The sequence below is a fragment of the Panthera tigris genome, chromosome D2 (genome assembly GCF_018350195.1).
Source record: "Panthera tigris isolate Pti1 chromosome D2, P.tigris_Pti1_mat1.1, whole genome shotgun sequence".
Lineage (NCBI taxonomy): Eukaryota > Metazoa > Chordata > Mammalia > Carnivora > Felidae > Panthera > Panthera tigris.
The window spans coordinates 12536610-12562263 of record NC_056670.1 but is presented as its reverse complement, the minus strand read 5'-3'; the positions used below and the strand labels follow the sequence as shown (position 1 = coordinate 12562263).

Genomic DNA, 25654 nt, shown 5'->3' with positions numbered 1-25654 from the left:
TTTCTCTGTGCTAATTCGCATAGATAACTATTGCAGCCTCTGATATACTCCATGGGGCTGAGGAACTCATTTGGGGAGGCGCCATTTTTTTAGCCTCTTCCTGCCCTGTCTGCCCCCAAGAGGGGCTGGCTGCTCCTGGGGGCTCTTCCACACACGGAGACTTATTTATAATAAAAATAATCTAACCCAACACCAGAGTCTTTCTTTTGGGGCGCCTGGGTAGCTCAGTTGGTTGAGCATCTGACTCTCGATTTCGGCTCAGGTCATGATCTCACGGTTTGTACGTTCGAGCCCCGCATTGAACTCTGCGCGGACGGTGCAGATCCTGCTTGGGATTCTCTCTCCCTCTCTCTCTGCCCCTCCCCCACTTGCATGCTCGCTCGCTCTCTCTCTCTCTCTCTAACTAAATAAATAAACCTAAAAAAAAGAATTTCTTTTAAAAAGGGTTTCACTCCGGGCACCTGGGTGGCTCAGTAGGTTAAGCATCCGACTTCGGCTCAGGTCACGAGCTCGCGGTCCGTGAGTTCGAGCCCCGCGTTGGGCTCTGTGCTGACCGCTCAGAACCTGGAGCCTGTTTCAGATTCTGTCTCCCTCTCTCTCTGACCCTCCCCCGTTCATGCTCTGTCTCTCTCTGTCTCAAAAATAAATAAACGTTAAAAAAAATAAATAAATAAAATAAATAAATAAATAAATAAAAATTGCTATAGAAAATTCTTTTATATAAAAAGTTCCTTGAACTTTTTTGTAAACAAAAAAATAAATAAACTTTTTGTAAAAAATAAATAAATAAACGTTAAAAAATAAATAAATAAATAAAATAAATAAATATATAAAAATTGCTATAGAAAATTCTTTTATATAAAAAGTTCAAGGAACTTTTTTGTAAACCAAGAAATTACTCAGTCCTCATGTTCTTTGTTTATAAAACAAAGGAGACAAATTATAGAATTCTAGAGCTGCTTCTAGCTCTGACTGGGAAATGCAAGTTTTCTATCATAGGGTTTGATTGAAGTAAAATGCACACTGAAACACAAACAAGACATATAAAAAATAAAAAGTGTACATTAAGTTGTTCGTCAGCTTTCTTTCTCTTAAACTGTATTATCTCCTCGATGTTTTCATCTTCTCTTGCAGCCCTGCTTTCTGAACTCTTGAATTGCCTTTGTGTCTACAGTTGTGTGATGTGTCTCTAGGTGCGAGATGATGGTAAGTGTGACGGGCGTCACACGTGAAGAGATGTGATCAAACATCCATAGGCTTGGCATTTGCCCTTAAGGACCAAGCTTTGCAACTCTAGCCCAGGACTTTGTATTATGTATCTCTTGATCCACTAAGAATCTGGTCTCCTACTTTCCAAAAATCTAGCCAATTACATTCCTCCAGACAGTCCTCAGGCAAGGTCATTGGCTCTGGTAGCCCGCCTCCAAGACGGCCCCCATCTCCCGCCTCCTGGTAGTTTCACATTTAGGCAATTCCCTTTCAACACTGTTAGGGGGCTGGCCTGTGACTAACAGTATCACCAGAAGGGACAGTGTGCCCCTTCCAAGATGAGGTTACAGAAGACCATGGCTTCCAGCTTGGGTGTTCTCTCTCTCATCACTTGGTCTGGAGGGAGCCAGCTGCTAGGTGTTGAAGTCACTGAGGCGCCCTATGAAGGGACCCAGGCTGTGAGGATGTGAAGTCCTCAGTACAACAATGCATGAGGAACAGAGGCCTGTCAGCAACCACGGGGATCCTTCAGCCTCTGATGACCCTCAAAGACCACAACCCCAGCTAATCCCCAGACAACGACCTCATGAGAGACCCTGAACCAAGACCACCCAGCTAAGCAGCTCCTGAATTCCTGACCCACAGAAACTGTGAGATAATAAAGACATATCGTTTTAAGCTGTCGACCTTGAAGATCATTTGTTACATCACAATAGATAACTACAAAGGCCTCTTCAACAATACGGGTCTGAACGGTGAATTTTTTTTTTACCGAACAGAACTGTAAATGTATTTTCTCTTCCTTATGACTTTCTTCATGAAATTTTCTTTCTTCTCTCTTACTGCATTGTTAGAATACAGTATGTAATACATACCACATACAGACTATGTGTTAATTGACTGTTTATGTTATCAGTCAACAGTAGGCTCTTAGTAGTTACGTTTTGGGGCAGTCAAAAGTTATACGTGGATTTTCAACTGCGTGGGGGCGTCAGTGCCCCTAACCCCCGTGTTGTTCAAGAGTCAACGGGACCATGGTGGCTTTCAAACTTTCTGGCCATGACCCACAGGAATACATTCCGCTCAGCAACTCGATACACACATGTATACGCACACACACATACTCATCCGTGCAGATACAAGCATCATTTCGTGAAACAGTACTTTTTCCTACTACATATACTCTATATACTCTGATATCTTCTTGATTCTTGTTTTCGATTCCATCTCATTTAAAAGAAAATGGTGCTAGCGATCCATGGAACATACACAGGTCGTGAGCAAGAGTGCAGAAGCTTGGGGGAAACAAATCAGAATTTCTGGTCTTGCCTGTCACCAGTGGACACGGCAGAAGCTGTTGCCTTAACTGACTCACCCTCGAAGCCAGTTTAATTTTTTCAGCTAGTCCCTTCTGTATACAGTAGGTACCAAATTAAGTGCGGACTGTCCGACGCCCTGCACTTCATTGTGTTTGGCAGTAGGCGTCCGGATGACATTAGTTTTCTCGCCGCTAATATTTCAGAAAGTATTTTAGCCAGCCATAATCTAGAAATATACGATGAAAACCTCAGTGTTCATATTCCAGCTGAAAAATACAAAGTCTGCTCTTGTGTAACCTCCACAATCCCAACTGCCTCTCTCCTACATGCAGGTAACCCCGTGCTCTGAGTTTTCGTTTTTCATTCCTCTGTATGCGTCTTGTAGATTTCCTACATACGTATACACGCATAGGTTTATTTTCGTACAGCGTTATATATTTTTTAAGTTTATTTATTTATTTTTGAGAGAGACAGAGACACTGTGAGCAAGGGAGGGGCGGAGAAAGAGGGAGAGACAGAATCCGAAGCAGGCTCCGCACTGTCAGCGCAGAGCCCCACGCGGGGCTTGAGCTCACGAATAGTGGGATCATGACCTGAGACAAAACCAAGAGTTGGGTGCTCAACTGACTGAGCCACCCAGGCGCCCCAAACTTTTTAACATTCTTACATTGTTTACGTTTTTAGCATTTTACTCATTTTAATTGCTGCATATTATTTCATTGTATGAATTGTTCCAAAACTCCATTGGTCCATTCCTCCCACCAACAGTCACTTAGATTTCTTTTCTGTTACAAGCAATACTCGGTGAACATTGGTATGTATTTCTAGGGCACATTCTCTCTTGACTATTTAACTAGATGTTGAATTTCTTAGGAGAACAGGATTGAATACATAAACAATCCTAGCAGACTGTGCTCATTGGTTTTATCCTTGTCCCAGCTTCATATCCCAGCCTGCAGGGATGAATTTGTTTCTGTTTACTTAACAGAGCCTTAAAGAGGGGGCAAGGAGTGAGGTTAAAAACCAAAAACAAAACCAAGAGATGAAGACATCTGCTTCTTTTTGAACTGGTGATATGAAGCAAGCTTAAGGAAATAACGGGATGTCAGTGATTTTTAGTAGCTGCTGAAGAGTCTTGACCAGGATCATCACGAACTCTTCTCTATGTAATCTGCCTGTCAGAATCGATGGGCAGCACAAACAGTTTTTACCCACAATTTCAGGAACAAAAAGTTGGCCCTGCCTCGGTTCATTCTGGGGTTGGCAAACATTTTCTCTCAAGGGCCAGGGTAGTAAGTATTTCAGGCTTTGCGTGCCTTATAATCTCTGTCACAACTACTGAATTCAGCCTTTGTAAGATTAAAGAAGCCACAGACTATACATAAACTAACAAGCATGGCTGTGTTCCAATAAAACTTTATTTATAAAAACAGGAGGTGGGCCAGATTTGACGTGTAAGTGGTAGTATGGCGATACTTGTTCCAATCAGAAGGGAACAATGTAGATCAGAAATATGTATTATATACCCAAATTTTAACTTAATCTATGATTTTTCCCCTGTTAGTTGGACAACTATCCTAAAAACTGGAAAACACCTAGTCCTGTTGAGAGCGGGGATAAATAAATACTTTAATATACTTCTGATAGAAGTGGAAACTGGTACATTCATTTGGTTCTTCAACAGTTATAAATCTGTGAGCACCATCATGGGCCGCATGCTCCACGGGATACCGCTGGACATAAAAATAAAATGCATACGCACCCTACACTCACAAGCTAGTGAAGGAGACAGACATTGATCGCTATTAATTGCTTAAAAAGGTGGTGACATGGGGGCTCCGGGTGGCTCAGCAGATTGAGCTTCTGGCTCTTGATTTCAGCTCAGGTCGTGATCTTGTGGTTCGAGCAGCGCAGAGCTTAACTGGGACTCTCTCTCTCCCTCTCTCTCTGCCCCTCCCCCACTCACGCTCTCAAAAATATGTATTTTTTTAAAGGTGGTGAAATGGATATTTTGTCGAAACATTATATATTTGTGTATTTATATATATAACATATTGACAGTGGCATAACTATATCTGGCTACAAACAGTAGCAGTCATTAAAAATAAGTAACTACGTGACTCCAGTCTACTGTGTCAAATACATTCTTAATCTCATGACGGAATACCATGTGGTTTAGAGGACTGAATCCAGGCTTGGAGCCCATCAGACAGACCTGGGTTTGAGTCTCAGTTCTAGCACTTACTACGGGTGGGACCTTGATTACGCCTTTATCTTGGTAAGCGTCGGCATTCTCTGCCAATGGGGATCGTAATAGTGTTTGCTCCAAAAAGACAACGGTGAACATTACATGAAAGAGTACAGGGGAAGCTTCTAGCACAGAGCAGGTTCTAACAAACAGCAGCCAATTACACGTATTCACGCGACAGCATCTGTCGAGTGCCTCCCACGTTCCCAGAATTGAGTCCAGATCCGGACCCAGGACTATCATTATTCTTATGGTCTAATGAGATGCCACCCAAGCCTTGGGTCAGCAGGTAACTTCAGCAGGTGCACAGTCCAGGTATATGTGGTAATACAGACAATTCTGTGCAGTCCGTGGCCTCCACCTTTCCCCAGTGGTGGCCCTTCATGCGTGCTCCCCACCACCACCCTAGCTCTATTCCCCGTGACTCCTAGGAAGCTGGGATGGGTCACTTTTACGTGTGAACTTGACTGGGCCACAGGGTGGGGATATGCCAGATACGTGGGTGCCAGATATTTGGTCAAACATTCTAGGTGCTTCTGTGAGGATGTTTTGGATGAGATTTTACCTTCACAGACTGAGTAAAGCAGATGGCCTCAGCCAAACAGTGGAAGGCTAGGATAGAACAAAAAGGCTGGCCCTTCCCTGAGTAAGAGAGAATCCTTCCTTCCTAATGACTATGAACTGGGACACTGGCTTTTCTCTGCCTTCAGTGTCAAATGGAAACATTAGCTGTCCTGGGTCTCCAGTTTGCTAACTGTAAATCTTGGGATTTGCAAGTCTTTATAATCATCAGAACCTCCCTTATAATACATTCCTTTACAAACAAACACAGATCGACAGACAGACACACACACACACACACACACACACACACACACACACACACTATTAGTTCTGTTTCTCTGGGGAACCCTAATCTAGAGCAGTTCTTACCTGAACTGCTTGCTCAAGTTACAAGGACGACAGACTTCAGGTTGCCAGTACAGTTACGGTCTGTGTGGCATCCTCTGGAGTTGTGCAGTGCACAATCTGCATGCCCGTCCACTACAGCTGTGCTCTGATATCCCACCTTAATAACTCTGAGGACCCTCCATAGAGACTGCAACTTCCCCACCTCACCTCCTCTCCCAGGTTCAGGGACTCAGGATTCACGAATGTGGCAATGGCTTACCAACTCCAAACATCTCTGACACCTTACCTCCAGGCACACAATGGAAGCCGTCTCCGCGATAGCCAGGTTTGCACTGACATGTGAAGGAGCCGGGAGTGTTGTAGCAGAAGGCATCGGGGTGACATTGGCTTGGCTGGCATTCATCCACATCTGCAAAAGAGCCACCAAGCCCAGGGACAATGACACTTGTTCTGGAATTCATAGTTTATACAATAATTTAAACCACTTCGTCAGCTCTAAGGGACTCTGTTTCTGATCTGGGAACAGTGATTTAAAGTTCACTAAACATTACTCATCAAAACACAATCTCCCTGGGGCGCCTGGGTGGCTCAGTCTGTTAAGTGTCTGACTTTGGCTCAGGTCATGATCTTGAGGTCTGTGAGTTCGAGCCGCACATCAGGCTCTGTGCCGACAGCTTGGATCCTGGAGCCTGCTTCAGATTCTGTGTCTCCCTCTCTCTGCCCTCCCCTCCTCATGCTCTGTCTCTCTCAAAAATAAACAAACATTTTTTAAAAAGCCACTAACTCCCCAATTTCTATCTTGTGTATTTGTAAATGTGTTTCACTTTGATGATTAACATTTTCATGGAAAATTAAGCATGCAAAAGGAAAAAAAAAGAGAAGATTCTTTTGCATATTATATAAAATGATCCTTCTCACCACAAATGAGAGCTTCAAAAATGTCTGAGAGTTTGGAGACATTATTAACCACTGACAGAAAAACCTCGGAGACCAGAGAAAATTCACATTTACTTTTCGTTCAGTAACAAAAAGTAAATATCCCAGGTATGCCTGGGTGACTCAGTCGGTTAAGTGTCCAACTCTTGATTTCAGCTCAGGTAATGATCTCACGATTCTTGAGTTCAAGCCCTGTGTCGGGCTCTGTGCTAAGGGTGGAGCCTGCTTGGGATTCTCTCTTCCTCTGTCTCTCTCTCTCTTAAATAAATAAACTTAAAAAAAAAAAAAAAGAAAGTACTGTATCTCAGAAATTATAATCTTAGAAAAGCTTGGACTTTTCAGAAATACTACATGGTGTATTATTAAGTAAATTTGCAAATCAGGGGATCAGGGTACTTTTTTTTTACAGCTATCTTACCTAAAATCATCTTTAAAAAGCATCTTGGCAGCCAACAATGGACTCACCTCAAGTCTGAAAGAATTCTGTGGAGACATTTACTCTCCCAGACTCTGCAGTCATTTATTTAATAAGGGGACTTGGCTTTTTCTGGAGCAGAAGGTGAGAGCAGACCAGGAGAATGGCTATAGCTATGTTACTAAAGAAAAAGCTGGACCTCAAGTCCCCATGTATACAAGGATTATCTGCCTTTTTGGAAAAGACAATCTCCTCAGTTCCTACCAGACAGCAGGGGTCTAATTGTTGCTGAAGCGAGCAAGTCACAGAACAAAATAGTAGGGGGAGGCTGAGCGTCTTCTCCAGTGAGAACAGCTTCCAAAGGAAAATGCATGGTTCACACTACCAGAGACAGACAAAATGCAGCCCATTTACCCAACAGAGTTGAAAGGGTAATTCTCAGGGCGCCTGGGTAGCTCAGTGGGTTGAGCGTCCAACTCTTGATTTCGGCTCAGGTCATGATCTCACAGTTCATGAGATTGAACCATGCCCTGGGCTCCGTGCTGACAGGGCGGAACCTGCTTGGGATTGTCTCTCTCCCCCTCTCTCTGCTCCTCCCCTGCACTCACTCTCTCTCAAAACAAATAAGCAAACCTAAAACAAAAAAGAATAGCTCTCTTAATTTCAGGATGAGTTGGTAATTAGCACATGGAATCTTTTCGGGTTACACAGGGAGAAAAATCAGAGGAACCACATACCTTGGCAGGCTCGGCCGTCCCCAGAGAAGCCCGGCAAACAGGAGCAGGTGTAGGAGGACCCTCCCATGTAGATACACTGCGCCCGCTGTGGAATGTCACAGTCATGGAGGCCCGTCGTGCAGTAGTTGATGGGGCGCTGGTCCACGACAGCTACAAACAAAATGTTGACACGGTGTTTGGAGCGAGGCCTCTGAGTGGTCCCAGTGACCTTCTAAGTTCCCTCTGCATCAGTGGTTTAGTCCACGGAGGGGAATGTGCAAGAACCCCAGACCTCTAGGCATCTTGCCGGGCATCATCCTCCGCTCTCCACTGGGTGATACCCATGGACTTCCTGCTGTCTGCCACCTGGATCCTGCCTCTGATGGTCTTTGCACACGGACACCATGGCTGCTCATCCAACGTGGTACTCACCCTCTCTGTCTCAGGCCACGCTCCATACCAGGCTCCCCCAAACCCAACTTCCCTTTCACCTGGAAGCGAGTTGGAACACCTGCAGGTGTATGTACACACCTCCCGTGGCAGTTCTGTCAGAGCATGTGAGGAGAAGGATCTGAGACTTCCCCACGGCATCTTTCCCCTTGGCCCACCGGGCAGGAAGAACACGGTTGAACGTGGCTGAAGTCAAAGTCACCCATTTCCCACGAAGGAAGGAGAAATCAATTTTCCCCGTGCAGTGAGACAGGTGTTATAGAAAGACGGTGGGCTTTGCGGGGGGAGGGTAGGCGTCCCTGGTTTCTACCAGGTGCATGTGTCCGCCACATGGCTTTGGGGAGATCACATAATTTCTCAGAGCCTCAAGTTGTTCCTCTGTAGGAATTACTCCCCGCATGCCAAGCACAAGGAGGCCCAGTAGATGGAACTCCTGTTTTCTAAAGGGTCCTGCTGATAGAACTCATAGAACGAGGGCTCAGGAAGTGGGTGAGTGACACAGAGGCTAGCCAATAACACCCCACCTTGTTCTCTTCCCTCAGGTTGGAAGTCAAGGGCTGAGGTCTAGGGCATATTTTCAGTGGCTGGTTCAGGTTCTCTGGGGGTTCCCAAGGTACCAGTTAACTTTTGGTTTTAAAGCTCTAAGACCCAGGACAGAATCCTATCCCTCGAAATGGCAGAACAGAACCTCTCCTTCCCTCGAGGGGGCCCTCGGTGTCTGGATTATCCTACAGGAGGGCTTCTCCTCTTTCTCCCGAGTCTTCCCAAGACTGATTCCAGTTTTTCTGGTCTCATGTGCTTTGAGAGCGAGAACTCTGAGCACTGTCAGGGGATACAGAAAGGAGAGGATACTCTTCAAAGGTCTGTGGGAAACGAGAGGTTAGCAAAGTAGCGGTGGATGGAGGGGGTCTAGCCTGTGCACTTGGCAGCTTAGACTCCTGAAGTCAAGACTAAATCAACTCCCATGGGACAGGCGCCATCAAACTGAGTCTTATGGGCCAAAGGGTTGCTGGATTTTAAATTACTGCTAGCAGTCCACAGATATGTCTGGAAAACAGTGAGCTAGATGATACCTAACAAGTCCTAACACGTTCTGCTTCCTTGGACCCTCCTGCTGTCTATTCTTCTATTCTATTCTTTTCTCTAGGGTCCCCTCCCCCACCCCAACAAATCCTTCAGCTCCTGGTGTGAAAGGGGATGCTTTCAACAAATTAGGATCCCCAAAAGGTAGGGAAAATACTGGCCGACAGAACAACCAGGAAATCAGCCTCACTCTGCTTTCTTTTCGCTCTTCCAACAAATATTTATGTCATTTATAGTTTTTAAGCGATCCTTTTATAAATTACGTTTGCCCGGGGCCTCGTTTTGCTGCACCCTTCTCAACAGAGGGGAACCTTGGTGCAAGCACGTATGGGTTTCGGTGTTCTCTCCCCACCATCATCTTCACATATGTATGCGTTTCTATAATCTTCAAATCGTTTCTAGAAAAAGGCAATTTATAACTGAATTTCTTTTTCTTAATTTTTTTTTTAATGTTTATTTTTGAGGGACAGAGACAGAGCATGAATGGGGGAGGGGCAGAGAGAGAGACAGGGAGACACAGAATCCGAATCAGGCTCCAGGCTCCCAGCTGTCCGCACAGAGCCCGATGCGGGGCTTGAACTTACAGACCATGAGGTCATGACCTGAGCCAAAGTCAGACCTTTAACCGACTGAGCCACCCAGGTGCCCCTTAATTTCTTAAATCTAGAAATTTAAGAAAATTGAATCTCTTTTTTTTTTTTTTTTTTCAGTTCCATGCTTTGCTCTTTATTTATATGGTATGATAAATGCATCCGAAAAATGCATTCAGAACCAAAAGATGCCTATTTCTTCACTCCAGACTGGGACTAGCTGTACATTAGCCACTTTCTCCTGTCTTAGATCAATCCCTACTATCAGAACACAGTTTATTTAGTAACACTAATGGGACATGCAGATCTGCTTTTTTTTCTTAAACTAAATCGCTCTGCAAAGTCAATAGTCTCTGACTCTAAAACTGGACCCATTATGTTAGAAAATTGAATCTCTTAAGTCATGTTTTTTTTTTTTATGGAAGACCATGTTTCCATGCCAAAGCAATTTTCTTCTTAAAGCGGTTTTAAAAGCTGCTTTCACGATTCCAAACGGTTTCATTCTACTTTTTTCATTTTAAAATAATGACACCACTTTAAAAAATGACACACTTTTAAAAAAAGACACCAGGGTGCCTGGCTCTGCTTTCTGCAAAGGCCTTGACCTCGCAGAGCTGGTAACCTCTCTAGAACTCTGATCCCGCCCATTCAACTGATGGGCAGCTACAGGGTGGGATGGTGGGGCAAGTTTGGGAAGGAGAGAAAAATTGGGCCCAAATGGGAATTAAAAATGAACTATAGCTACAAGTAGATGGTACATTGGGGTTGTACTTTACCAGCTCCTCCGTTTGGGAAGACAACCCTGGGAAAGGAAGGGGCCCTGACCTGGAATGAGCAGAGTAGGTTGGCTGGGGCTGAGCTGCTGCCACAACCCACCCCCCCCCCCCGCTCCCCCCCGGAGACACCTGCAGGCTGGCTCAGGCTGGAAATGAGGCAATGAGAGAGAAGGAAGAAGATGCCGGCAAGGGAGGGAAGGACAACTAAGGGAAAGAAGTCATGTGTTAAAAGGAAAACAAAGGGCAGGGTATAAAGAGCTCCAAGTGGGGTGGCTTCACACAGCCTCGAGTTACTTCCAGTTCTGAAAATAAGGTCACAAAAATGAAGGATTTATAATAACTTTTCCTAGCAATATGACAGGCAAGGAGAGAGGAGATGGGCAAAGGAAGAGAGGGGAAAGGCAAGGGATAACGATGGATGAGGGAAGGTTAAGCCTAAGCCTCAGCCTGGCCCTCTTCCTGCCCTGAAGGAGGGGCAGGTGCACGGGGCCATGCACTGGGCAAAGAAACCCACGCAAGGGGTCAACAGAACCTCAAGTTTCCCCACGTTCCACACGCAAAGCCACCTATCCTAGAACCGTGGCCACTCAGAGGGGGTATCTGTGTCTTCATGTAAAGGTGATTTATGGGCTTTTTCCTTCGTGTGAACATACTCTGCACATTCTTTTTCTCTTTTTTAATTTTTTAAATGTTTATTTTTGAGAGACAGAGAGAGTGTGAGTGGGGGAGGGGCAGAGAGAGAGGGAGACACAGAATCGGAAGCAGGCTCCAGGCTCTGAGCTGTCAGCACAGAGCCCGACGTGGGGCTCGAACACACACACTGCAACATCATGACCTGAGCCGAAGTCGGACGCTGAACCGACTGAGCCACCCAGGGGCCCTGTATTCTAATTCACTGCAAAAGTCTGCATGCCGTGGACAAGAGAAAGTCAAAGGTTTACAGAAAATGCCAAACACGGAAGTCCACGAAGCTGCCCCTCCCATAATGGATACCAGTCCTCATGAAAAGTTCATTTCCTCCTGCCAGCTCATATCCACTGGGCATGGGCCCCAACCCCTCACAGCTGGCAGGGCACAGGACCAGCCTCCTAACCTGTCCAAATTCTTTTCTCTTCCTTCCTTGCTGTGACCAGGAGAAAACTCTTCCTGTGACCAGGAGAAAACACTGCTTATTCCTTATTCCTAACCCAGGCTTCCAACCCAGGACACAGTTTTCATGAGGAATTCTGGGATAGGTGAAATGGCCATGAAATTATGCAGTGATGAGCCAGAGTGATTTGTTTGAATGCGTTTAGGCAGACCTGGTTTTACCCCCTGAGCCATCCCTCCATGCAGTGAGTCTCAAAGGAGCTGAGTAAGAGGGGTTAAGAGCCAAGTGGGATGGAATCGTGTGGGGCCTCCAGGCAGTGGGAGAGTCAGGAAACCTCACAATGCTGGGACCCGTGGAGCACAGTGATCTTCAGGTGGTTTTCACATTTATTTCCAAGCAATGGGATCCACCATTCAAACAAAATCTCACCCAGAATCTGATATGTAGAGAAATCAAAGGCTAGAGGTCGGGGTGGAGGCCAAATCTGCCCAGGCTTCCCTGTGTCCTCACTGGCAGCTCCCGAGGCTTCTTCAAGGGCTCCAGGGGACACAGTGAGCCCAGGATCCAGTCTGAGGAGTGGACGCCCAGAGACATTAAGTGTCTTCCTGAAAATCCGATGCCTTAGGAGTAGACATTTGCACCCCACCTGCCTTGCACCCTGCCCTATCCTCCAGTGAGTGTGCATGGCAGGAATGGTCCGGCACAGAAACCCACGACATCACGCCTCACAGCCATTGGCCCCACGACTGCACACTCCACCACCCAAGTCTGAGCCCAAATGTAATGTAAACGGTGCTGTCGTGAGAAGTAAACCTTGGAGGGGCGCCTGGGTGGCTCAGTTGGTTAACTGTCCGACTGGATTTCGGCTCAGGTTACGATCTCACAGTTCATGGGTTTGAGCCCTGCATTGTCTGCATGGACAGCGTGAAGCCTGGTTTGGATTCTCTCTCTCTCTCTCTCTCTCTCTCTCATAAACATTTTTTTAAAAAAGAAAATAAACCTTTGAATCGCCTTCATCTCAAAAAGCATGGAAGTCAAGCCAAATACACAGAAATGGTTGTTCTCTATCGAACAAGAAAAAGAAGTAACCTTAGCAGCAGAGCTGAAATCTCCACTCTGTGCGAAGGGGACTGGCTTTTCTAAATCCACAGATGTTTGGGTCACATTCAAAATTTGAGAACTGCCTGTTCCCTCCCGCCCTCGAGACATCACCTCGCCCTGGGACCTTGGAGTCTCATCTGAGCTTCAAGACAGAGCAAACAGAAAGCACACTAGGGTTTAGTGAACAGCAAGGAAGGGGCGATGAGACGGTTCACTGATGCCATAAAAGAAGAATCTGTTTTAAGTTGGGAAGAAATGTTGAGTTCAGATGGTCCATTCCACATGCTGCTCTCCAGCCCTGGAAATCGACACAAATCTTTGAACTTAAAATTCTTGGAACCAACAGGTCAAAGTGCGGCAGTAGGAAAAAAAAAGCGAAGAAATCTAAACAATCTGGGTCTTTGTGGTTGGCCTATCTCCATCACCACTAAAATCATCACCAACCTAAAGCATTATTAGCCCAATTAATAGCTTTAAGTCACTCGCTTTGACGAGGTTACTACTTGTGGCTTATAAATTCGAAAGCCAAGCACAGAATGGTCCCAACTGGAATTTTATTTTATTTTTATTAAATTTTTTTTAACATTTATTTATTTTGAGAGAGAGAGGGAGAGACAGAGCATGAGTGGGGGAGGGGCAGAGAGAGAGGGAGACACAGAATCCGAAGCAGGCTTCAGGCTCTGAGCTGTCAGCACAGAGCCCGACACAGGGCTTGAATCCACAAACCGCGAGAACATGACCTGAGCTGAAGTCAGATGCTGAACCGACTGAGCCACCCAGGTGCCCCTGAATTTTAGAGGTAAATCACGAAAAATTCAATCTAAAGCATCCGTCAGGTGCTCCCTCCATATGAATTTCAAGACCACCGATTATGGGATGCCTGGGTGGCTGCTGGTTCAGCGTCCAACTCTTGGTTGCAGCTCAGATCATTATCTCACAGTTCATGAGTTCAAGCCCTGCACTGGGCACTTGTCAGTATGGAGCCTGCTTGGGATTCTCTCTCTGCCTCTCTGTCTCTCTCTCTCAAAAATAACTAAACTTAATAAACAAACAAATGAAGAAACAAGTGTAATTGTTTTAACAGGTATTAAAACAATGGAAAGAATTAAAAGGAAAATTATAAGAAGGAACGTAGTGCAAAAAAGCTTATAAAAGGTGAGGGGACACTATTACGATAGCGTAGACAATGACACTGCTTATTCGTTATACGTAGGACCCTCTGGGGAGTTGGGGGTAGGGAATGAAGTCTGATTCATCTTTGAAAACTGCTTCCCTCAACAACAGAAGCCAGCACTCGCCAACCCAGCCAGGACAACTACCTGGGGCAACACCTTCGCCGTATGAACAAACGTTTTGGAAAGTTACCTACAGAACTTACCCACACACGTCCCCTCCTCTGAAAACTGATAGCCTTCCACACACTCGCAGCGGAAGGTTCCGGGGTGGTTATTGCAGATCGCGTGGCTCCCACACACCGAGGGCTGTTCTGAACATTCATCGATATCTACAACAAATTTTTTCAACAGGCAGACTTTTAAAAACTACTTCTTCAAATATCACCAGGTATAATAAAATAGAAGGCATTTTGGCCCTTGAAGGGATCAATTTTGAAACAAACTGTTCTATATTCCAAAAGTAGCGTTAGTAAATAGTGGTTTTTTTTCCTGGGCGTAACTTTCGAGAGAGATCTCAAGGTCCTCCTGCTGTAAACGTGGGCTTCCCGTGCCTATCCTGGGATTCGCTGCTGAGCCTGGAGTTCACCAACACCAGAATGGTACACACATGTCAGAAAGATGTGCAGACAAGTGTCCAGACCGTGAGTAAGCCTCCTAAGTTACTGAACATATGTAAATATATGCTCCTCAAAAATATTACCTTTCTCCAGTTACGGTTACAAAGCAAAGTCGAACAATGTAAAGCCTGACTGTCAATTTTTGAATGTTACCTAGAGCTTAATGCTCTAAAAGGAAAGCTGTTAACTCACAAGGTTGTAAATGAACTAGCCGGGTGATGTCCTCTTGCATGATGATACCAAAGCCATCACATGGGGTAAAGCAGAACCAAAAAAGCATATGCTTTGGAGCTGGACGTACTGGGGTTCAAATCCTGCCTCCTTCAGTTACCAGCTTGTGTGCTTTTGGGCAAGTGGCTGACTAGTCAGCCTTAGCTTCCCCATTAGTAAATAAGCAAAGTGCTATTGACCTTGAGGGGTCCTTCTGAGGATGACACAAAATGGATGTAAGGCAGAGCAGCACCTAGGATTCTCAAGAAATGTAGCTATTATTCTAATTTTTAAGGATTCAACCTATACAACCAGCCATGGGGATGGATTTGGCCAATTCTAGGAACGTGGCCCTCGCATGACCTCTCGGCATCGGGGTCCAATCTAGAGCTAATCCCACAGGAAGCCTGGTTGGCCCGGACAAGAAACCGAGCTAACCTGTCATGACCCTGGTTACCTGTCCACTGATGGGTTGAAATAAACACAATCACACAAGGTCTTTCCCATGCCAACCTCATTCTCAGAGGGTACACGGTTATTGCCGGCATTTCTAGAACTCAGACATGTAGACAGATTTCATGACGGCTGAGAACAGACAAGTCTCCTCCACCTCTCACACCCACCACCCCCCCCCCAAAGCCTTAAGGTGAATCTTTCACACTTGGGAGACAAAGCCTCATGCGTCCACCACCTGGTCAGTCTCTTCACTGGTAAAACAAATGCCCCACTGGCCTAGTGGACGTGGCACAAGATAAGCATCTTTGCCACACCATTCCCGTACCCACGCAAAACCCCAAAACAAATGGTAACAGCTTTTTGAAAATATACTGCAATGAACGTTCCTGCGACACGTTTAAGATACAAGGTCTCACACAAGAGGACGGCTCCAGGCACAGCTGGAAGGTCACGGAACAAAGCCCCCTCCCCCAGCAGCCTCTTCCATGAGACTGGGGTGCGGGCGCGGGGATATTGAGCAAGCGTGGCCTCCACAGCTCCATCCACCAGCTGCTGTTCCAACAACACAGGAGAAAAAAAAAATCATTCCGGCTTCCACGGTCTCCATGCGTAACCCTCAGAGGACACTCCCAGCACAGATGTCTGGACGCCCTGTACAGACTGCAGGACTCCACGGCTTCAACGCGATTGCCAAAGCACAACGGCACAGAAGCAAAGCTTTTCAATCAAAGGGACAGAACAAAATCGCTAGGGGAAGTTTTCCAAGTTCCATTCGCCCCCGGAAGGTTTATGGCAGGGCAGCTGTGAGTTTCAAAAAAGCTACGTAAGTGATTAGGAGGGAGCTCAATCCCTCATGTCCTAGGTGCTACTGGCCAACAGGATGGGGGCGGGGCTCACGGGATGATGGAGGGGACAGTCCCCTGGCACAACCCACACCTCCATAAAAGTCTGCACATATAATCCAAGCAGGGTAACACTTTTTCTTTAGAGCAAGACTCTAGCAGTTTCCCCACTAGAAGTGCACAGTCCTTAGAGTGTGGAAACTCTTCCTAATGTCTAATTTAAACCCATACCCCCCCCCTTCTGTAAATTGAGGCTAGGACTTTAATTCTTACTTTATTGGAAACAGTGCATTGGCGATAACTGTCCCTCCTAAAATCTCACAGTATCTGTTCAAAGTTTATTTTTCTTATTGTATTATCTGGTCAAACTGTTCTTTGGGAAGACATTTCCTCGCACACAGCTCATTCTCTAACCCGAAAGGAAAATGCTGGACTATTCCTGTAGTCACTGCTTCCTTTTTTAGTTTTTTTCAGAATGGCTACTTTTCATGTCTTTTCAACAACTCTAAATTTGCCCCTTTTATAAAGGCCAGGCTCTCTGAGGAGGGGACTTGTTCACTTTGATTTAAGTGTCTTGTGTGTGCTCAAGAGATGACAGGTTATCCACAACCATCTCTACAGACACCCAATCGAGAAACACACGGAAGCCATTCTGCCAGGCACCCGAGCTCTTGTGTTTTCATCTGGAGACCTTCTCCAAACTACCTTCGAGGGTCACTCTGCAGTGTCTCGCCAACACCGGGCTTGTTCAGGATGCCAACTGTCATTATATCCACATCACCCAAACTGAATTACAAAGGATCGTTCTCTTCTAAGTCATTTTGCAGGTCAAAATAATGCATGAAGTGATTTGCCTAATGCAATTTCCTATCAACGGCCTCATGTCTCCATGCATTAACACTGTGAGGCATGTTCTAGTGACCCAGAACAAAAAGCAGCCTGACTGGGAATCTACCCACATTCCATGGTGCTAATCTGCCAGAGCAAGGGCTAACCCCAGAACAAAAGCAAGTCCCCACATGACCACCTGTCTTCCTGAGTGACTGCATCAGAGAGTTTTCTATGATAGCAATAGATTATGTAACGTATGGCTGGTTGTGCCTTGTGAACTGAATTAAGTGCTCCTTCTACAATAAGCTCAGGTACCAAGAGTGGAAGAATTAGCCAGATGTCATGGCCCAGCAGCAACGGGTTGGGGTATCTCCATGTTTTATTAACATTCTGTTGGCATATGAAGTTGACACAGGGCCAGGTAAAGACTAAAGAGGTATATGCTTCCCCCAAAGAAATGAGGGACCCCCTGCATGGTGTCCATCACCACCTTCACAGCCCTGGGAGATCTCTGCTCACTCGTGCTCTCACCCTCTCTCTCTCTTGCACACACACACACACACACACACAGGACCATGCTTTTTCAAATTCGCCTGAGCCAATTCAGCCATTCAAAACTGTTGGGCTATCTGGGGACATATTGGAAAACTGATGATCTGAGGCGATCAGATCCCTTCCCAGTGGTATGTTCCAAGGAAGGTGAGCCTCCGATTGAATTCTATCCCATGTACAAAGCTATCAGCAGGCTGGTAGCTTTGAAAATAGACTATATTTGACTATATGAAAACGACTATACAGTCTGTTCTTTTAAGCATGGAGGTCCTGCTCTCCATGATTTCAGATGCCCCCACGAGGACCTCACATAGAGTTCACTCTGCCACCCTTTCTGTTAAATCAGCACATGAAGCGTGCCATTCATCAGAGGGTTGGATTCCAGACCTAAGGCATTGTTCCCAAATTTCAGGGCTTCTGGGCTCACCAGATTCTTTCTCCCGAGTCATTCAAGGGGGCTGCTCATCTTTCTGGCCAAACACACTTGTGTATGCTGCTCCTGCACTAGGGGGATCTACTTCTAACATTCCTTATGGTCACCAGTGAGCCCTGTGTCACAGATGTCGGGAGCTCTGGTTGAAGCACCTGACTTCCTGGCACTAGCTGCCTCTGCTATATGGACTCTTCACTGAGTCAGGAATCCACCAACTGGCCCTTGCTACTGGACCTGATACATCACGAACGTATCAGGATCCAGCTGTCTACGTGCATGTATTAAAAATTAAATTATAATGAGGGGCGCCCGGGTCGCTCAGTTGTTTGAGCGTCTGACTTCCGCTCAGGTCATGATCTCACAGTCCGTAAGTTCGAGCCCCGCACTGGGCTCTGTGCTGACAGCTCAGAGCCTGGAGCCCGTTTCAGATTCTGTGTCTCCCTCTCTCGGCCCCTCCCCCCTCATGCTCTCTCTCTCTCTCTCTCTCTCAAAAATAAATAAGTATTTTTTAAAATTTAAAAGGCAGAAGCGAAACAATGGATCTCTAGAGCTGCTGGAAGAAATGAGATGGGGTTTGTGGGGCACAGGACACCAGCAGTGCCTGGGTTCCTTACAGGGACCGTTACATTATTAATGTTAGAAACAGCGTTGACTTCAGCTTCCCTTTAAACCTGTGTGCGGTGCGGCTTTCTAAATTCTACTCTGCTGCTCGGAGTCTGTGCACTGGACCAGATGGAAGAAAGGGGCGGTACCCCTAACGTGACCACAGGAAACCCAGGGTGTGGGGCTTAACCAGGCTCGGCAGGCCCACCGGCCTCTCCCGCACCCACGCTCCCTCGCCACACCCAGCCCTCCAGTTTGCAGGATCTGGATACCCCCTCCCAGCTCGCTTCCCAGCCCCCCCACAAGTCAGAACGGACGGCTGTACCGGAGCAGGTCCTCCCGTCCCCTCGGAAGCCGATGGAACACTCGCAGGCGAACTGAACCCCGGGGCCGGGGCGACAGGCTGCGTTGGTGTCGCACCCATGAGTGCCGATATAGCAAGGATTCTGAAGGGCATCGGGGGAGCCGTCTGTGAAGGAGAGACATTAAAGCCAAGTGAGTATTCAGAAACACCTGCCGGTTTTCCTCCTTCCACAGAAAGGAAGGCACAGCTGATGACCAGGAGAACAGTAGCGGGTCCTGGAACAAGAAACCAGACTCCTGTGTCACCAGAGGGCAGCATCGGCAAACTACATCCCTCCAGATCCACGCCTGCTTTTGTAAAGTTTTATTGGAAACCAGCCGCATGCATTCACTTGCGAACAGTCAATGGCTGCTTTTGCGCTCGAATGACAGAACTGAGATCTTGTGACAGACTCTGCATAGCTGGCAAAGCCTAAAATATTCACATTTTTAAGAAAAAATGCGCCAACCCCGATGCCTAGAGCTACAGTTGTCAAAGGATGGTGAAAGGCACCAGCCCTCCTTGTCCTTTGTGGGGCTACGGAAGGACAAACGTGGTCAGCTGGAGAAGTGACCCGGGTGTGGGGGGACCCCACCAAAAATAACCGACAAAGAGAAAGACCTTAATACCCAACCCCAAAGATATGGAACCCCTGGGGCTTGGAGATTCGGATAATGTGAAGTCTGACGCCGAGATGTCATGCTCGCTCTCCAAATGCCAGCTCCTTCCACGCAGCCAGAAGCATGCACAGACCCGACCTCAGCCCCAGCAATGTGCTGTCACAGGCAAAGGGCATCGTAGGCGCCATGCCTGACTTTCATCAGACTTTATTCAGATTTCCTCAGGCTCTGCGCACACATTCCATTCAAGGCTGAGCATGAGAGTGCTCTAAATGCCCTGCTGAAGCCAGCTGTAGCCTTTTGGATGGTCCGCTCTGTGGGGTAACCCAACGGGTTAGCATTCTTCACCCCAAACAGAACAATGAAGAGGCTTTAGGTTAGCAGAACAGAGACGCCTAAGCTAAGAATCACAGGTGATGAGATTATTTCGTCTGTCAGGCCATATTTTAGCATATTTTCATCTTCTCACTGAGAGTAAAACGTGAAAAGTAATACGCAAAGGAGCGGAGATAGATGCGCGGGCAGACACGCGATGCCCAATCTGAGCTGCCATTCCTACCCTTCACGGGACCGATGGAGTTGCTTAGCGCATAGCGCAAGATGCTCTCCTCCTGGTTGTACAGGACGAACACGCTGTCCACTGAGAGCTGCTGGGTGTTGGGCAGGGCCGGCCGGGAGGTGTCGTGGGCGCACTCCTGGAAGGTGATGGTCTGGCGCCACTGGTAAGTGTAGATGGTGGAAGGGGCAGCGCCATCTTGCTCAGGCTCCATCACGGTGTACTCCCGGGTGGAGGAGGATGTGATCACTGGGATGCGGTGCGGCGGGAAGAAGGGAGACAAGGCAGGGAGACAAAGGAGGCAAGAGGCTTAGTCAAGGGCTTTAAAACTACTGGCAGTATTGCCTGCCCAGATGAGAGATCAGATGCAGCAGGTTGCAGAAGGCCATGTATTTCCGTGTTCGGACTCGCTTTGCTACCTAGATTCCCATACTATTACTGGGATTGTTTGCATCAGTAATATGTATTCCTTTTTCTCATCACGTGCTCTTTAGAAGTTCTGAAGTCACCCAGAACCACCCGAGAGAGTAAGGTCTGGTGGAAAGAGCACACACGGGGAAGCAGATACATCTGAACTTACACCTTGCACTACCACTCACAAGGTGTGTGATCACAGGCGGGTTACAACTGTAGCCTCGGTTTCTTCTACAACATGGGTGGGGGCGCAAATGACACAATGCGTGTAAAATTTCTGGTCTCAAGCGGGCTACCACTATTAAGATAAACTACCATCTATGGAGCATTGACCACGTGACCAGCAGAGCGCTAACTGCTTCATACAAGTTATCTTACTTAGGATTCAATAAATAGGGGCTGCTATGTGTGACCCTAGATTAAGCAGTTCTCCCATATAAAAAATGAGACACTAAATGGGTTTCAATAACCAATTTTTGAAAAATTACTAAAGTGCTGTGAGCCAACCTCAACAGAGAAGAGAGACAGCCCTCCCCACTCAGAAGAGCCTCCTTTTCACCCATATGATGAAACTCTCAACTTCCTATTTAAGAAAAAAAAAGAATAAAAGGCTCTTTATATTTGTGTGCTCTGATGTAGTTCATAACAAAAGCCAGAAGATAAATAAAAGATCAGTGTAAGCTGCCTCCTGTCCAGCTCCCATGTGCTTGTGCTGCCAGAAACACCATCTGGTCGCAGGCTGACCGCAGACTGGGGTCCTGTTCCCCAGCTCTTGTCATCCCCAGGAGAGCCCAATCAAGCCACAAAGCTTGGTCATTAGCACAACCTTTGTGGATGGCAATTTTATAAGAGCCTTCTAAAAGTTCCTGTTGTTTGGCTCAGCAGTTCTATTTCTAGGAATTGAATCTTAGAAAAGAATCAGAAATTTGGTCAAGATTTCTGATGGAGATGGTCATTTCAACTCGTTACAATATGGGAAAATTGGAAATAGCTTAAACTTCAGAAAACACAATGGTTTAGGGGTGCCTGGGTGGCATTCAACTCTTGATTTCAGCTCAGGTCATGATCTCACGGTTCATGAGATCAAGCCCGGCATTGAGCTCTGCACTGACAGCGTGGAGCCTGCTTGGGCTTCTCTCTCACTCCCTCTCTCTCTGCTCCTCCCCCATTGTGCTAGTGTGTGTGTGCACACACATGCTCGCTCTCAAAATAAACATTAAAAAAAAAAAAAGAAAGTAGAATGGTTTAAAGTAATAGCCGTATGATAGTACAGACTCACTAAGCAATGTTTTCAAAGCCCACTGAAAATGAAGATATGATAATGTGATATAATTGCAATTTTACTTAAATAACAACTATATACCCAACTGTAGAATATGTAATAGAAATGCATCGATGTTAAATTTCCTGACTGTGTGATCATTGTACTGCAGCTACGTAAGAGAATGTTCTTGTTCTTAGGAAAAATAGGTGACTTATTTAGGGGACGGAAGATCACAACAACTACAACTTATTCTCAAAAAATATGTATAATTTGTGATATATATACGCATATATATATATATATATATATATATATACACACACACACACATATGCGCAATGGAATGGTAAAGTAAAGGTAGCAAAATGTTAACAATTGGTAAAGGTGCATAAATGGCAAATGTAAACTGTGTTGTTTTCAACTTTTTTGTAAATTTGAAATTATTTAAAACAGGTTAAAATATAGAGACATACATATGTACATATATACATACAGTACATACAGATATAATATCCATGCTGTACGTTATATCCCCGGAGACTTATGAGATCTATGTTGAGATATTACATGTATATGTTGGGGTATTTTATATATAAATATACACATATGTATATATACACACACACACATATATGGGGAAAAGGCTGAAAGGAAATAAATGCATTTAAATCTAATAATAATGGCATGGTTTTACCATTATGCTTATTTTCTTTTTTGCACGAATTTTCTACAAGTGTGTACTATGCCTGTAATTAGGGGAAAAGGTGATTTTAATAAGCTAGCACCCATCTATTTCCTGCTCTGAAGCCCAGGAGACAGTGCTGGGGCTGCAGCGGTGGGCGGGCCGGAGGCCAGGACTGCCCCCCAACCCCCTAGCCCCACCCCCACCCTCCCCCACAGCGCTGGCTGCTCACCCCCGGGGGAGTAGTGGTAGAGCTCTGTGTAGGGCTCGATGTGCACCGAGGAGCCGAAGGGGATCTGTGGCACGCGGCCCTCCAGCTCCGTGGTGATGGTCAGGTGTCCGTGCTCGTCGATGCCGCTGAACCGCTGCTTGATGACCAGCTTGCCCGGGTGCCCCACGAAAGTCACCTCGGCTTGGCGGGTGAACTCGCCTCCTGGAAAGCAAGGGCAGTCTGTCACCTTGCCGTCTGGGAAGCCCCCTCCTGTCAGCCCTAGGCTCACAGTGCTGCGCGGGAAGGAGGCCAGAACCTCCTCTACAGGTGCTTTAGTCTGATTGCTAGAAACGGAGCTGGCGACACGGAGGACAGAGCGGGGATGTCCATGCGGCCCAACTGAGTGCTGCGCATTGGAGAGACACTCCTTCCCAGCCCCACCCCTGCATCTGAGATGGGCTGGCTCAGGAATGGTGCTGCAGAACAGAGGACCAGCAGTGCTAGGTACCGACTGGGTAAACCAGCACATGTCCCCTAACCCCGCTGAGCCTCCATTTCTTGATGATAAAGGAGTGATCCATTCTGCCTTGTGGACACCAGAAGAGGTAAAGGATGTTAAAAACTGCTTTGCCAAGGGCACCTGGGTGGCTCGGTCGATCAAGCGTCCAACTCTGGATTTCTGGATTTCGGCTCAGGTCACGATCTCACGACTTGAGGGATCGAGCCACACCTCCAGCCGCACCTAGGGCTCCATGCTGACAGCACAGAGCCTGTTTGGGATTCTTGTCCTCCCTCTCTCCCTCCCCCATTCTCTCTTTCTCTCTTTCTTTCTCTCTCTCTCTCTCTCTCTCTCTCTCTCTCTCTCACACACACACACACACACACACACACACTCTCTCTCTCTCTAAATAAACAAACATTTAAAAAAATTTTTTTAAAAAGTGCTTTGCCAAACATCAAGCGTTCCCAGATGCCAGTTACAATGATGATTATCGTAACAGCTAAATGGTGGTCAGGAAGGGGGAGTGGCTTAGGGCAAACCCTGGCCACTACCGGAAACCACCTGAGGAGCACTTATTACAGGTGTTGGCTCAGGAAACCTCCTTGGTCTGTGCAGGGCAGTAGCCCCAGACAGGCAACAAAAATACCTGCCCCCTCTTCCGGCTTCTTCCCTTTTCCACATTTGCACACTCCCATTACAGCAGGGGTGCTGGCAAACAATGACCCCAGGGCTAACTCTGGCAGGCAGCCCTTGGGCCAAGAACACTCCTTACATTTTTAAATGTCTTTTTTTAAAAAAAGTCAAAAGAACGATGGGACGCCTGAGTGGCTCAGTTGGTTAAGCGTCCAACGTAGGCTCAGGTCATGATCTTCCAGTTCGTGGGTTCGAGCCCCTCATCGGGCTCTGTGCCGACAGCTCAGAGCCTGGAGTCTGCCTCAAATTCTATGTCTCCCTCGCTCTCTGCCCCTCCCCCACCCATATCAGTCTCTCTCTCTCAAAAATAAATAAGCATTAAAAAAAAATTCAAAATATCACCATTTTAATTAACCCCCCATATAAAGCAACACCAGCATGAAACGCTGTGCAGGGAAGGAGTAGCGTCTGCGGGTCTGACTGCAAAGCTCAACTCTGTCTGCCAAGGAAAGAGCATGTCTGCATGAGAACATGAACGAGGTTATAATACTCAGGATATATATGCCTGAGGGGCAGAGAGAAGAAATATTAGGCCAAACATTAGATATCTTATGGGTAGGTCCACCCTTTTCCAAATATATATCCTCTCCTTTCTGAAAATGGCCACATTTCAGCATGTATTTACGCTCCATCACTTTTGGAGGGTTACCCTTGTAAAGCCCAGAGACCCTGCTTTTGGGGTGTTTCCACAACAAAGCCACGGCTGAGGCTCCAGCGAGGGGAGGCAGTGGTGGAGAAAACGGAGGCAGCGGCTAGGTACCTGTGACCCAGAACAACAGGCTTCAGGTCCCGGAAGTGGCCGGAGAAGAAGAACAGAGTCTCCTGCACCCAAGCTGTTCCAGAAAAGGGCCTCTAGCACGCACAGGGCTGCTGGCCTCAGCAGAGACCACGACTACTCTACAGAAACCTTCCTCCCAACCATATGCCCCTGTGTCCAATAAAGACTGAACTTTCCCTGGCACAGCCTCTAAGAAGCTTCAAGGAAAGTCAGGTTTTCTAAGACGCAGGAGGATTATGTTTATCAGGCTTAATTTACCAGCTAGAAATGACAGGTTCCTTTTCTCCAAGCAGATACTGAAGAAACGTCAACTATCAGTTCAGATTGGTTGGGAATCTGGAGGCAGGCTTGATAACCAGAATGAGGGAAACTGTGAGCCCCACACTTTGGGGTGTGAGGATGTATAAAATGACATCACTTGCTCTGCTGGAGACTTCGAAATCCCGCCCCACATGAAATCACTCCCTGATCACAATGCAATTCTAGATAGCTTTAGTTAGTACACAGTAATGAAAAAATTGATGCTTTTGCCTCAAAATCTTATTTCTGGAGCCACAAAATGTTCATCAGTAAGTTTCTGCAGACAGGAAGTTCCCTTTGCATTCACCCCCCAGCCCTCCCCCAGGGCCCCAGGCACCATCGTGCAGTCCACTAATTTCAACGTCTGAGATGAATTACCTGTGATGCTGAATCCATTCTTGAACCCATCTTGTTCCACCGCAAACATCCATCCAATGATGCCTCCAACAGGGGCCAGAGGAAGCAGAGAATAGCCGACGGTCTCGGGAATGGTGCTGATGGCTGTGTACGAGCGCCCGTGGTTCATCACCACATAAGAGTGGAGGTCGGTGTTCTCGAAGACAATGGGCACCGGGCTGTTCCCCACCAAAATCCTTCCTTTCACCTTGCCGTTAACTCGCTGCGGGGAACCTGAGCAAGAAACAAAGAAGCCAGCCTTTTAACAAAGAGTAACATGCCTGATAGGACCTGTACCTATAAAGCAAGTTAGATATTCCAACATCTTGGG

General features: G+C 46.6%; 1 protein-coding gene across 1 annotated transcript in view; it reads right to left on the bottom strand.

Moving 5' to 3' along the window:
* The window catches only part of NID1 (nidogen 1), an 85202-nt gene that overhangs the window by 20357 nt on the left and 39191 nt on the right, over positions 1–25654 (bottom strand). The window contains exons 6-12 of the mRNA XM_042960398.1: positions 25306–25557; positions 22676–22876; positions 20087–20332; positions 18890–19033; positions 14224–14349; positions 7777–7926; positions 5975–6097 (exon numbers count right to left, since the gene is read on the bottom strand). Of these exons, the coding sequence (XP_042816332.1) occupies positions 5975–6097; positions 7777–7926; positions 14224–14349; positions 18890–19033; positions 20087–20332; positions 22676–22876; positions 25306–25557 (1242 nt within the window). The remainder of the gene's footprint in view (positions 1–5974; positions 6098–7776; positions 7927–14223; positions 14350–18889; positions 19034–20086; positions 20333–22675; positions 22877–25305; positions 25558–25654) is intronic.